This window comes from Electrophorus electricus, chromosome 3 (assembly GCF_041902795.1).
Source record: "Electrophorus electricus isolate QZ-2024a chromosome 3, ASM4190279v1, whole genome shotgun sequence".
NCBI classification, from domain to species: Eukaryota; Metazoa; Chordata; class Actinopteri; order Gymnotiformes; family Gymnotidae; genus Electrophorus; species Electrophorus electricus.
Window position 1 is genome coordinate 6,813,590 of NC_137499.1, and position 14,670 is coordinate 6,828,259.

The following is a 14,670-nucleotide window of genomic DNA, read 5'->3' on the forward strand; positions in this document are numbered from 1 at the left end:
CCCACCATACATAATGACAACGGTCAAAGCCTGATCAGTTCCTTGAGTACTTCAAACCTCAAGTATGGCTCGGCTTGAAATACCATGTTTCAAGTCTCAGTGAAGACAACCATCGATGGTGGAATGAACTTCCACTGGCTGTCCAGACAGCAGACTCCCTTGAAGTCTTCAAACACAGACTGAAAACGTATCTATTTGTAGAACATTTAGCATGACCCCATGGTCAGTGGTAGCTTGGTGGCTAAGGTACTTGACTTGTAATTGTAATGTTGCTGGTTTAAGCCCCACCACTGCCAAGTTGCCCTTGAACAAGGCCCTTAATCCTCAATTGCTCAAGTTGTACTCAGTCATAATTGTAAGTCTCTTTGGACAAAAGCATCAGCTAAATGCTATAAATCTATATCAATCCTACACCTGTTTGGTAACTGAAACTCTAGCACATACAGTTTTATATCGTTTGTTATTGCTATTATCATTGTCTGAGCTTTTACTTGTTTTGCACTTCTAAGCATCAGCAATGATCCCTGTGTTTCAACAGTATTCTAGTTAAATTATGTCTTGAACTGTAACTTACTGTACTGGCTAGGATACATTCTATGAGTAAATGACAAAGCACTTTTCTAAGTTACTCTGGATAAGAGTTTCTGCTAAATGGCAAAAATGTAAATGTAAAAAAAAATCTTCTCCTTTTCACGCCACTAGATGTAAAAACTTGGCCAGGTCAACTAATAATGTCAGTTTCTGCAAATGACAGCCTGTTTAGCCTTCCCTATATCATCTGTATTGACACATTGTCCACTCAGTGATGATCTGTATGCTTCATGTCCAATGTAGATACACTGAATCAACCTTGTGTTTACTATTTTGCAGGACTGGAGAACCCTTTGGACCACAGGCACAATAAAGAAACAAGGTTTCTTGGTACAGCTGGGCATGTACCAAGACTCCAAAATCATGTGGTTGAATACAGCAGGCAGGACTTTACTGTCAGTTTTACAAGATCTGATAGCCATCATGTCCACTTATCAGATACAATTTGAGAAATTGTTTAATCCTAACCAGTGACTTTGTCTACATAGTTCCTGAAGCATTTTTTTTCTGGTAGGATAAGTGGAGCCAAAAACCTAAGTGATTTACTGAACTTCCTATCAAAAGAAAACCTCTTTGAGTATAAGGGTTCTATTTAGCTATGATATTGAAGACATCTTTTGCCACACACCACTTCAGTCCAAGAGCTCCTTTGATTGGTAGGTTATCTTTATCCAGATCTAGCTATTGAACTTTTTTGGCTCTGTCTTCTTTTGGAATAACAGCAAGCACATCATTCCTGTTTCATAGACACTTTGTGAAATGAATGCTTCCTTCCTCATAAGCAGCAGAGGGAAGGGACTAGCTGTATTTCATCTTCAACTGAAGATACGAACATGAATCATCTACATAAAAGCATTTCCTAATAATGTCAATTAATTCTGTGTTTTAACTGTATTGTCATTTACTGTTTTTGTTTTTGTTTTTGTTACACTCTTGGATCTGAAACAGTCTACCCTGGAATATATGTTTTGCTTCTTATAAAATGTCATTGGATTTTCACAAAAACCCAGGGTCAACACAATTACAAAGACTCATAAAGACCCTGGGTCAGCACTGTTACAAAGATATAAAAATACCCAAAGCCAACACATTTACAAAGGCACACAAAGACCCTTGGTCAATAGTTACAAAGAGATTTTTTGTCTTCTCTTTTTGCACTAAATGAAAATCATGCCACAACTTTTTGTAAAGGTGGACAGACTTTATTTTCTAGAAAACATAAAATATACCAGTATAATAGAGAACAATAACTTTATAACAAAATATAACAAAATAATAGAAAAATAAACAATATGAGAAGGTGTTTTGGTACCAGTCAGCCATATTAGAATTATTGGTTTATTGAGCAGCAGTATGTTTATTCAATATTTATTCTACTCCTTATTGTCTATATTGTTAATATTGTAGTGACCGTTGTTGGCCTGAGAATGATGGGCCCTCCTTTAAGTCTTGGTTCCTCTCAAGGTTTCTTCCTCATGCTCTAAGGAGTTTTTCCTTGCCACTGTTGTCCTTGGCTAGCTCACCGTGGGTTTTGACTCAAACATGTGTAAAGCTGCTTTGTGGCATCTGTTGTAAAATGTGCTATATAAATAAATTTGACTATGTTCGGTTTAAGAAGCATTCTTCATTGAATGTTTACCTTAGTATTGCTATTACATTTGAGTGACAGATTTTAATTTGGTTTATATTATTTGTTTGTTTTATATTAAAAATGTATTACTTGCATCTGTACAATTTGATAAATGTCATGTCCTAAGGCAGAAATTAAGAAATAGCCTTAACTAATTGTCATACTGATTAACTTTGAAGAAAAGAGATGAAACTCAGCCTTAGCCTATAGTAGATGCACTGAATATAATAGCATCTCTACAACTTTCTATATACTTGATATACACTAAAGAACCTATTTAGAGATCAAAGTGTATTAGTGTACCAGTATAATGTTAATGTTGCCAAAAAAGATATGGGAAATATATTTTAAACAATTTTAAACCACAATATAATTAAATCTGTAAAATACTATGCTAAATATATTACATTCCACATGTGGGACAATGTTTCATACATATGATCCATACATTAAAATAATTTTAATATTACAGTATATTTTTAATACATCACAATACATTGTTTTGTAAAAAGCCAACATATAAAATAATGCAATCTATGATTTTGCTACGTTGGGATGCTTCAAGAGGAAAGTGGTGGTGTGAGATTCTCTTTTTTAGAGTGTAAAAATAAAGTTTAACTGGGGAAAACAACAATTAAAATAAAATTCAAAAGGCAGAAATTGTATTTTAGCATAAAAACACAGTTATGCAGTCTGGGTTCGCTTGATCTTCTGTTGATTTTGATATACATGCATTATAATCATTTTTGCTTCTTTCATTGTCTTTTCATTGTGTATCTTTTCAATTTCTATTATGAAATTTACCTAGGTGCAGGCATACAGTGTTTATGGTAGGGGGAGCTAGTAGCTAACTGTAGATTTTATTACTGTCTCTGTAAGACCAGAAATTTAATGAAGCTGCTATAAGTGATTAATTTGAAGAACAGTTCAGATTGAGGGAAGGGGTTGGAGTGTATTAGTCATTTCTATTGATAGCTCAGGTGATCATTTATCAAGGCTTATTCTTTGCTGTATTTCTGGTTACAAAGTGATCATGCACATAAATAAATGACCCATGTCCATGGAAAGCCAAACTACACAGCTGTGGTTGTATTGTGGTGCTAACACTGCTGTGTTGGCTCCCAGCTGTTGCTTTAAATTAAGTGATTTTTGCATCATTGTATTAAAGGCAGAAATATTTTCCATAACAAGTGTGCATATGGTATGGTGTGTGTTGCATGTATGAACAGGTGCGTGCATACAGTAGTATATGCTAATTGAACTATTTCTTGAAGCAGAAATAATAAATACCAGATTCCAACCATTTTACAGAATAACAAGAATGAATGTAACTGCTGAATTTTTTGTACTGCAAGCAGGAAGTTTTGTTTCATCATATTACAAAGTTCATTAGAAGTTTACATCTGTATTAAGGGGCTGAAATGTATGCATGCGAGACTCACCAAGCATAAGAACCAACATCTATCTAAGAACGTTGATGGGAAACATTGCAATATATTATTTATCTAAAAATGAGCGTTGCTACTGGAAAAGCATTTCATTGCTTATCAATAAAAACAAGTTCCACAGTTATTGCACCAATCTCTGACAAATCAATAAAAAACATTTGATGTTACATATTAATCACACACACATACAACTCCATCCTATATTACTTGAAATACATGGATATGTCAGTAGCTATTTCTGAAATGGAAAAGAACTAGCACACAGCCAATGGACAAGTGTGTTTTACCAATGAACCTCATTTCAGAATCTCAGTCTCTACTGTAAAGTAATTTAAAAGGCATCTTTTGTCTTTGCAGTATTAGGTCTCAGCACAGATTAAAAGTATAAAATGGTGATGAGAAAGAAAAGAGTAAAAGGACAATTGTGATGTGATGAAATGTAATTGCATTGAAAGAGGTGATAAAAAGAAAAGGGAGCAGAAGAGAAAATTAGACAAAAAGAGAAGGCTTTATTATTATTAATAATAATAATAATAATAATAATAATAATAATAATCAGCTAATGGCAGAACTGATCAATTGCAGCATTCTCTATTTTGCAATCACATGTGATAAATGCTAATGATAAAACTTCCCTATGAGATATGAGAGATATGCGCAGTCCTGTTGGCATGGTGATGGGGAAGCCCATGGCTTTGGCCTAGTATAGAACTGGAAGTTTTATGCAAATGATACAGTGATACACCATATATATAGTGTGAAAGGTCAGTGGAAGCTTTTCAAGATCCAAAGACTGTAGAGGCTCCAGCACAGAATTTGAGTCTCTTATTTATTTATAAGATGCCCTCCCATCCAACGCAGCTTGCAAGCCAGCCAGCGTCTCAGCGGGCAAAAATACTCATAGTGGAACTGCTGAAACTCAGGTGTCCTCCGGATGTCCCTCAGAAAGGCAACATCTAACTCAGACTCTGTCAGAGCGATGAGAAGAAGGAGAAGGGCTAATAGGAGAACAAGTGTCACCAAGAAGAGTCGCGCCAAACTGCCAATGACCTCGCCCATCTGCTCCACCTCCATGCTACTGGTGGATGGCTGGATCTTCCCCAGCTGAGAGGATTTCCCCCTTGGCCCAGTAATAGCCCTACTACCCCAGGCTGCTTCAGATTCCTCCTCCTCATAGATGAGTGGGGGGCCGTTGGTGTGACGACACAGGGTCTGGTCCAGTGAGCAGTTGCTGGATACAGGTGTAGGTACCATACTGTGGGATGGGCTATAGGATTCTTCAGAGAATTCTGCTGCTCTGTTCCCACCCTCTACGCCATTGCCATGTGACCTCACCAAAGAGCCATCATCAGAGACGGACCGCACCGGCGTAGAGTGGCCACTGTCACGTAAAGATTCCAGACCTGAGATAGTTAGGAAACAGTAAATAAGGAAATTCATCAGTTAAGTCTATTATCTTCATTTACAGAAATTATGACTAGCATGGTAATGCTTTGCCAGTATACATCACAAAGTATAAAGCCCAAAATTGTATATTATGCATCATAGAATTAAAAGACCTCTTTTTTTGTGAACTAAGGACAATATTATAATTATGGAACTGGGACTAGTACGATGCAATCCAATGTTAATAGGATAAGATACAAGTGTAATTGCAGAACATATGTAAAAACCATACCATCGTTTTCTAGAAAGAATATATGAATTCCATTTTGCAGTAATGGTTTGTAGTAATCACAATCAAAGACCAATCAAGAGGACATATAAACTGGTGCACAAAAAACTGGGCACCCAGAGAAAGTAAAGTGGGAGCCATTTGGTCCCTCATGTGCTCCGCATGGTCATATAAAGACCAAATAATCCAAGGATCTACAGTGCACCCCATAAAGTATGTTTCCAATTCTTTCATCCTTTAAAGAACTGGGGGGTTTTCAACTATCATTTCTTCATAGTTGTAACATTTGTTCATGCTCTACATGAATAGTAATCAAAAGACTAGAATTCTCAGTATAGTGTATATTATATTATCATACTATAGTAAAAATGGGCAGGTTAGGAATGAGCATTATGTCAGCATGTTTTATTACAATGAAGCATACTTTGAATTGAAATCAATTACAGGAAATTAATGCATAACAATGTATAACAGGAGTTTTTAATTCCATTTTCATTCAAACATACTCCCTGGGTTTGATTAGTTTAACACAAATTGAATACTGACACAAACTTTTCTCACAGGTTTTCACAAGCTTGTTGGAGGTGTCAGGTGGGGGTGCTGCCATGTGTGGATGTCAGATATAGTGTCTTTATCACAAAACGTTTGAAAGAGAATTGTTCCTCATTCACTCCTCATTCACTCAGCCTTTTCTGTCCCACCCTCATTTCTTTCCTTCTTACTTTCTTCAGTGAAGATTTGAGGGTGGTACCATCAGTAAACAGTAAGCAAACTGTAAATGATTTGAAAGATTTGTAAATGAATGAAAGTGCAAGATAACTTTGGTAGCTGAAATGCTTAACAAAGGCAGATACTGTCCAAGACTTGAACTGTTAAAGACTTCAATCCAACTATACTAATTGGTCCAAGAAAAATAAACCAGGGTGTTCAATAAAAATTGTAGCAGGGAGAGCGCATCAGAATTTATCGCAGGCCAACCAGCATCAGCAGGGTGAGTTAGTTACTCATAGCGGAACTGCTGAAGCTCAGCCATCTGCTGGATGTCCTTCAAGGCCAATGTTTATGTAGCACATTATCACTGTGCTAAAGGAGTTACTATCATAAAAAAAGTTTCACACCAAAAGGTTGAGTGAGAGACATTTCAAACAAGTAGCAGAGTCATGATATTTAGCAATTGCTAAAATAGATGAATTCATGAATGGATAAAAAATGTAATACAATTTTTTTGTACTCTATTTGTCTCAAACACTTAAGTGATACATTCCAATTTCTTCATTAAGTATATGATAAAAAAAAATTCTACAAGTTAACATCTACATGTAACCACAATCAGAATTTGTATTTTTATTATTACTACTAAGCAATAGTAGTATTCAATTACAATACAGTACTCAACTACAGTACTTAAAGGTGGAATAGACAATTTATTGCAGAAGCATTAAAAAAAAAAAAAACTCTTTAAATCCCAATAGCAATAAATAAATCAAATGCTCTGACAATAAAAAGTAAAAAATAGTTATCTATGACAGCTGCTGAACAATTAAAAAAAAATACATCCAATCATTGCATGCTGACCAAATTAAATGATTGGATGGCCTATCTGCCTGTCTACCTACCTATCTAACGATGAGCCCACATGCTCCCGCTCTGCAGTCTGGACATGTAGTCATTTGCACATATGCAGAGTGCTTCACACAGCTCTATATATATACTACTGAAAGCTAGCATGCTAGTTGCACAAGAATGGTGTAGAAATGTGCACTGATAGCAACCACAGACTGTACAGCTAAACAAAGAAAAAATAAAGAACCAACAAAGTAGAAATTCTACAACCAAAATTAAAGCAAGAGGTCAAAACTGTCTTATTATCATTTATCATTATTTCATTATCTAAGTCGATTTTGGACAAGGGCTTCTGCAAAATGTTATAAATATAAACGTAAACCGCAGTGAATGCCAGTGTGGCTTTTCCAGTTAGCTATCTAGGTATTTGGGCACTGCGGCTTTTTTTTTTTTTTTTTTTTTTTTTTTGGCAGCAAACAATGGATGAAATAAGATGAAATTTCAAAATAAACATTCAAAATGACTTTGGTTATATAGTTTTGCTAACCTTGTTGATGTTTTTAGCTTTGTCTGATGATCTAATGATACCATAGTTAGCCAGCAGTAAGTTACCAAACTCCAAACAATACAATTTCCCAATACTACACTAGCTTGACTGATGTGTGTAAGAATTATAGCCATGTGTGTTATTTATGTCAATTATGATAATGTTGGGCATTTTATCACATGTGAATGAGACATGAGCTAGCTGGATACAATGATGAACACAATGTGATACATTCCTCTCTCCAGTGCTGTCTCTCATGAACTTCTCCAGGTGAGGTCAAGCAGTATATTTTCATGTGTTTTGTGGGAGTGGCTTTGGAAGGAGGGATGAAGGTAGGGTGTAGATTGTTTCTGTTGGATATTTACCAAACTAGCTTACACTTGCTGGTTTCTACAAAATGACCTACTCCAGTACTTAACTACAATACAGTACTCAACTACAGTACAGTACTCAATTACAGTACAGCTCTTAACTACTGTACAGTACTAAACTACAGTAGCGTTCTTAACTACAGTAAAATACTGCACAATTACTGTACAAAAACTATGGCAGCAACATTTAGATATACACTGCTCCTCTTAACTTACTCCAAAACTTATCTTAACACACACACACAAACAGGAAACCATGTAAGCATGGTGGCGAGTCTGGGAGTTACCTTCAGCCCTGCAGGGTCGATCACACAGTGGCAGGCTGAGTGTGGATGCTGCCCCAGGCGAGCTGTCCGAGTCCGGCAGTGAGGGGACCAGGGGCAGAGCCCCCAGCACCTTCCCCAGCAGCCTGGGACCCAGAGTCAGCACACGTACCTTCACATCCCGGTAACAGTGATTAATCATTCGAAGGTGAACATTAACCTTCGTCTTAATCCTGATCAGACACTTCACCATGCTGCTGGCACGAGTGTACGTGTGTGTGTGTGTGTGTGTGTGTGTGTGTGTGTGTGTGTGTGTGTGTGTGTGTGTGTGTGAGAGAGAGAGAGAGAGAGAGAGAGAGAGAGAGAGAGAGAGAGAGAGAGTGAGTGAGAGAGAGAGAGAGAGAGTGAGTGAGAGAGAGAGAGAGAGAGAGAGAGAGTGAGTGAGAGAGAGAGAGAGAGAGAGAGAGAGAGAGAGAAGGCACTCAAGTCAAACAGGATATGCAAGCACTCACTAACTTGCTGGCACCTCTTTTTCCTAGTTTAAGTCACACCAAAAGAATCAACTGCACCCCCTCCACATATATCCCCCACCCCCTCCACACACATTGCGCATTGTCACACACCACAATGACATACATGGAGTCCTGAGAGACTCTATTTACAGATGAAGTAATAATAGCCTTGTAGATAGTAACACAATAGGGAACATTTCTCACTCTTCAGTGTGTCATCTGTGCATGTCTATGTGTTTCACTGTGTTTGTTAGTGCAAGTATATGTGCTAGAATAAGAAAGAAAGTGAGAATTGTAAGAATTTGCAGTTTGTTAAGAACTAATATTTTCCCTCAGCATAGTATAATCCATCCTATTCCATGCTAATCCAAGATGTAGACATGTTAAGGCTTTATAAATTCCAAGCAGGTTTAAAGGCTTTTGAGTGAGAGACATCATGAGCTAAAATATTATTGCATTTGCTGCGCCCCCCCCCCCCCCCCCATGTTTAATACAACAGTGCCATTACATGCCTTTTGGCTTTTATTTATACGGGAAAGTGTTTTCATGCTAAGCATCAACAGTAGCATGTTGAACTATAATTAAAATACAATTCTCAAATATAATATAACAGAACAGTCATTCATGCCTACACACACAATTACAGTGGTTGTTACGGATTGACAGGCACAGGTGAAGGGTCGCACACTTCACAAAGCAAGAGCTCTCATATTACAAATGGGGGTGGTGAAGAAGTCGGCCATTCTACCTCATCTGCTTGCTCAGTATAATGAATCTCAGTGAATGACTGGTTTGTTTAAAACACAGGATGTGCAACACTTCAAACAGAAACAATGAAATGAGTGATCTGCTTTAGTTTATAAGAAATATTTTTAAAGTTCACTGACAAAAAAATATATATATATAAATAAAAATATACTTTTCTCCCAGACTGTGTATGTGTGTTTACCCTCCATGATGGATATGTGGACTGCTCTCCTGCGTGTCCGTGGCACACTGCTCTGTCGTGGACCATGTGTGATGGAAGGACAACTCCTACTCGGGACCATCCCAGTCCTGAGGAGTGCATGCGCGTGCGACACACACACAAACACACACACACACACACACACACACACACACACATGCGATATTACACATTATTTGCATTAAAGACAAATTTTTCCATTCAACTTGCATATATGGAGCTTAAAAACTTATGAACATGTTAATAAAGAATATTTGAGCTAATGAGTTCATGAGTTAACGTGTAACACCAAGAAGAGCGAAATTTATTAAGGCAATCCCAATATCAGGGTCATAATAATGGTCCAGGGTCAGTGAGCCAACATGAGGAGTACCAGGAAACATGATAAAACAAACAGAAAGTAAAACACAAAAACTACAAACAAGCAAACTGAAAGGAGCTGAAAACACAGAGGATAGCACAAACGATGTCTAGAACAAACCGAGACATACAATGACCAGCAAGCTAAGACATAAAGCACAGGCTATAAATAAGCAGGTGAAACTAATGAAACAGTGAAAACAAAAACAGGGACCAGAACAGGAACAGGGAAAATTAAACAAGGATGCAAGACAGGGAAACCAAGGAAACACATGCTAGGGAGGGCTAACCGTGACATAATGAGTTAACAGGTTTATTTGTTTATGAGTTAATCAGTTAATACATGAATTAGACAATGTGAGTTTAGGAGTTAATGAGTTTATATATTAAACAAACAAACTGCAATGGTAAAACCCACCGGTGGATTTCTGGTGGCTCACGTCTGATTTTGGCACTTTGCTCCATCACCTCCTTAGCCACCTTGCCACTATGATGAAAAATTACACAAACCAAAGTCACCTATAAAACATATCAGTTACTATCAAAATATTTTGATATATAACATACCAAAATAGGTCAAATAAAGAAAGAGACAGTATGTAGCAGTTGGTAATCAGTTCATTGAAAATCAGTAAATTTGCACTAAAAATCATCTAAAGTGTAATTACCTGTATTTGAAGCGACTCCCTTTGAAGAATAGATTACTGCTGGACACTGTCCGTACTTCACTTGATTTCTCAAACCTCCAAGAAAGAGAAACAGGGGTGTTTTTCAAATTATACTACACCAGTTTCAACAAAAACGCGATCTAGGCCTTCCTTAAAGGTTTTAACTGTAAAGCATTCCTTAGACATATGTAATTATGTTTAGTTTAGAGTCAATTAAGGTTTGTGGAACCTAGATTATTCTAATGGGAGCTGTTTACTCACTGATAGAATGCCTGGTTCTCCACTCCACACTTCCACAGGTGCTTACAGGCTTCAGGTGTTGGGGCAAAGTAGGTCAGAATGATTTTCTGATCCTGAGTTTAGATAAAAGGCAAAGTCACTTGCAGCTGACTGTTGTCATTATAAGGCAAATAATATAACTGGTAATGGCAATTTAGGGGTCCAAACAAAACCTGTTCATCAAGTTCACAAGTCTGATGTGAAGTATTTTGGATGCTGAAACCACCCATAAGCGGTGGCTGCTGTTGTCTGAGTTTTTTGTTATGGTATAAAAAGGTAAGAACTGTACTGTGCTGCTCTAAAAGAATAACATGCCTTGCTTTGTTACATTGAATCAGTTCAAATACTACCTACTATACTGGATGGCTACAGCAAGATGTTGTGAACCTGGATGTGTAGCTGGGTGGTGACTGAACTATGCATTATGATTTTCTTTGTGGTGTAAATGGTAATAAACAGAAGTAACAGTCTCAGAGATGTTTTATTGAATGTTTATTTTATTTTTTGTCATACAGTCATGATTTTTTTTGAGTTCCTAAAGTCATTAAAATTTAATAAAAGGAATGTAATATAAGAGCTACATTGACAATGTGTCTAAAAATGTACCACTTTAAATAATGTGATAAAAATGCAGTATTCTTCATACAATGGTTTAATTTAATGTGGAGTATTACACATGTGGAGTGGTCACATGACTAGAGTTTAGTTACATGCACAACAGAGCACTGTGAGTCAGAACCAACATGGGTGCAGAGAAATTGCACATGGTCCAAAACACAAATACAGTAATTACTCTACATTTGTTTTACATTTGTGAATAATATTAATCAGTATGGCTTTATATGGACAATGTGATTTGAGTAACACTTTGCAACATATTATAGACTAGGCAAGGTGTTGAAAATGTACTAACTGGCTCTTTGCATCTATTGTGAGATACTGGTGACCTTCTGAGTTTTTGATGATGGTATCAAAAGGACTGTACTGTTCTAATAGTCTACACTAGTTACATCACGGAGTCTGGCCCACCACGTGCAGTGTTTGTAACCACACCTGCAAGGTTATACTTTGTGTATTTAAACTCTTTGTAAGGTGGGCTTGAACCCAGGTGATGACACCAATAGCCTACTGGGTGAGCAACCACGCTCTAACAATGGTAGACCCATGTGCAGAACAGTTAGAGCTTGAATCAAGTAAAACAAAAGGAAAAAACTAAACACCACGCCAAGCGTTGAAAAGGAAGAACAAAGGATGCCACGGGAAGAAATGGCAACCCCAATGCACTGGGGAAAGCCAAACTAAAACTTCCCAAACAAAACGAGAAAACAGGAGGAATTTGAATGGCTAAGGGAAGTCTCGGGAGAAAGATAGATTCGAGAGGGAAAACTGGAGAGGGGAGGGCATGTGTAAAAACACGAACACCCTCGCAGACAAGAAGTGAGGTGTAGCATCACGGGCCTCAATATCTGAAGTTACTGGCTAGGAGCTTGGCTCAAAACTTTGGCAAAGACCCAGCACTGAATGACTGGGTCACTGGGCTTATATAAGGTCTAGCCCAGCTGTTGGGTGCTAAACCTGATTAGTGGTGTGGTTGAATCGAGGCCTCCCTCTGGTGGCCAGAGGGGGCCTCGGCCTGGTGCCAACCCTTACAGCACCCCCATGCCCACCCCCCCTTCTGACGTCCGAAGGCCAGCCACTCAATCCCGCCAAAACGCCCAAATGAGTTCATGGTCCAGGATGTCAAAGGAGGGGACCACGTAACACTCCTTGGGCCTGTGTCCACCAAATACTGGACTCTATCACAAACCCGCCGGACGTTCAAGAGACGCTTGACCTGGTTGGTCAGAGGGCCCACCGCATACAATACAGGCCTAAGGCGAGATATGTGGAAAGTGGGGTGGACACGCAATGACAGAGGAAGGGCAAGGCAATAAGAAACAGGGTTTATGCAGCGAAGAACCTTGAATGGCCCGATGTAGCGAGGGGCAAGTTTGTGGGTATAACCACGCAAAGGTAGGTCCTTGGCCAATATCCAAACCTGCTGTCCCAGCCTATAAGTCGGAGCTGGTCACCGTCTCTTGTCAGCATAATGTTTTTGAGCAGCTGTAGCAGATAAGAGAGCCCTGTGTGCCCTCCACCAGGCCAAGCGGCAGCGCCTGACTGTCTGCTCAGCATACTAAACACCCATGTCGGCCTCCTGGTCGGCAAACATGAGTGGAGCATAACTGTACTGGCACTCGAATGGTGACATGCCTAAAGAGGAGTGCCACAGAGTGTTGTGGGTGAACTCCACCAAAAATAGGTGCTCAGACCAAGAGGATGGGCAGGAAGAGGCCAGACAGTGGAGGGTGCGCTCCAGGTCCTGGTTAACTCTCTCGGTCTGGCTGTTGGATTGGGGATGGAAGCCAGAGGACAAACTGGCTTCTGCCCCCAACAACCGACAAAAGGCCCCCCAGAACCGGCTAGTGAATTGAGGCCCGCAGTCTGATGCAACCCATGAAGACGGACATCTTGAATAAGTAATAGTTTAGCTGTCTCTTTCACAGATGGCAGTTTTGGCAGTGCCACGAAGTGGCCGGGCTTGGAGAACCTGTGGACAACCACTAAAATTACAGTATTACCCCTTGATGGGGGCAGCCCCGTGATAAAATCGAGTGACAGATGAGACCAAGGGTGCAAAGGGACAGCCAGTGTATGCAACAGACCAGCGGGCCTTGTCCTGGGGTCCTTGCACTGATGCGACAGGAGTTCACAAACGCTCAGACGTCGGGTTCCATGCGTGGCTACCAAAACCGCCGACGGAGAAACTCAAGCATCTGTGTGACTCCTGGGTGTGCTGAAAAGGGGGATGCATGTCCCCACTCAAAGACTTGAGTTCTAACCACCTTAGGTACATACAGCCATTCTGGTGGGCCTCCACCCGGGTCTGGTTCAGCCACAAGAGCCTGACGTACTGCTCTCTCAACCCCCCCATTGGATTGGCGCTATGATGCGGACCCTTGGGATAATGGTCGAGGGCAGAGCAGAAGGCGGCGAGGATTCCCACTGGTGGGAGAGGGCATAAAGTTTAATGTTCCTAGTGCCCGGCCAGTATGATAAGGTAAAATCAAAGAACAGTCCCCATCTGGCCTGGTGCGGATTAAGTCGCTTGGCCTGCTGTATGTAGGCCAAGTTTTTGTGACCTGTCCAGACCAGGAAGGGGTTTTTTGCCCCCTTCAGCCAGTTTCTCCACTCCTCGAGCGCAAGCTTGACTGCCAGTAACTCACGGTCGCCCACGTCGTAGTTCCATTCTGCTGAGGACAGATGCCGAGAAAAGTAGGCACAGGGATGCATTTTTTTGTCCTCTCCTGATTGCTGGGACAGAACTGCACCAACACCCACCTCAGATGCATCCACCTCAGTGATAAATGGAAGCTCTGTATTGGGGAGCTGAAGAATAGGAGCCCTGATTAGACAGCACTTTAGTTCTTCAAACGCCTGCTGGGCTTTGGTGGACCGGCAGAACGGACCAGACACTTTCCTGGTCAACGCGATCAGTGGGGCTGCATCCGTGCTAAAGTTCTTCACGAACCTGTGGTAGAAGTTTGTGAAGCCCAGGAAGCATTGGACCAGACACAGCGAGGTAGGTCTAGGCCAGCTCTCCACAGCCCATACCTTGGCCGGGTCCATGCATAACATGTTGTGGGAGACTATAAATCCCAAAAAGGAGATGGTTTGTGCATGGAACATGGACTTCTCCAGCTTAACGAAGAGGTGGTTCTCGAGTAGGAGCTGGAGGACCCGCTTAGCATGGGTA

The 14,670-nt window shown here is 39.9% G+C and overlaps 1 protein-coding gene across 1 annotated transcript in view; it reads right to left on the reverse strand.

Annotated features, from left to right (window-relative positions):
* Window positions 1-899: 899 nt before the first annotated feature.
* The window catches only part of frmd5b (FERM domain containing 5b), a 35,454-nt gene continuing 21,683 nt past the window's right edge, over window positions 900-14,670 (reverse strand). The window contains exons 11-15 of the mRNA XM_026997871.3: window positions 10,857-10,948; window positions 10,596-10,670; window positions 10,346-10,414; window positions 9,550-9,656; window positions 900-5,072 (exon numbers count right to left, since the gene is read on the reverse strand). Coding sequence (XP_026853672.2) covers window positions 4,495-5,072; window positions 9,550-9,656; window positions 10,346-10,414; window positions 10,596-10,670; window positions 10,857-10,948 — 921 coding nt within the window. The 3' untranslated portion in view covers window positions 900-4,494. The remainder of the gene's footprint in view (window positions 5,073-9,549; window positions 9,657-10,345; window positions 10,415-10,595; window positions 10,671-10,856; window positions 10,949-14,670) is intronic.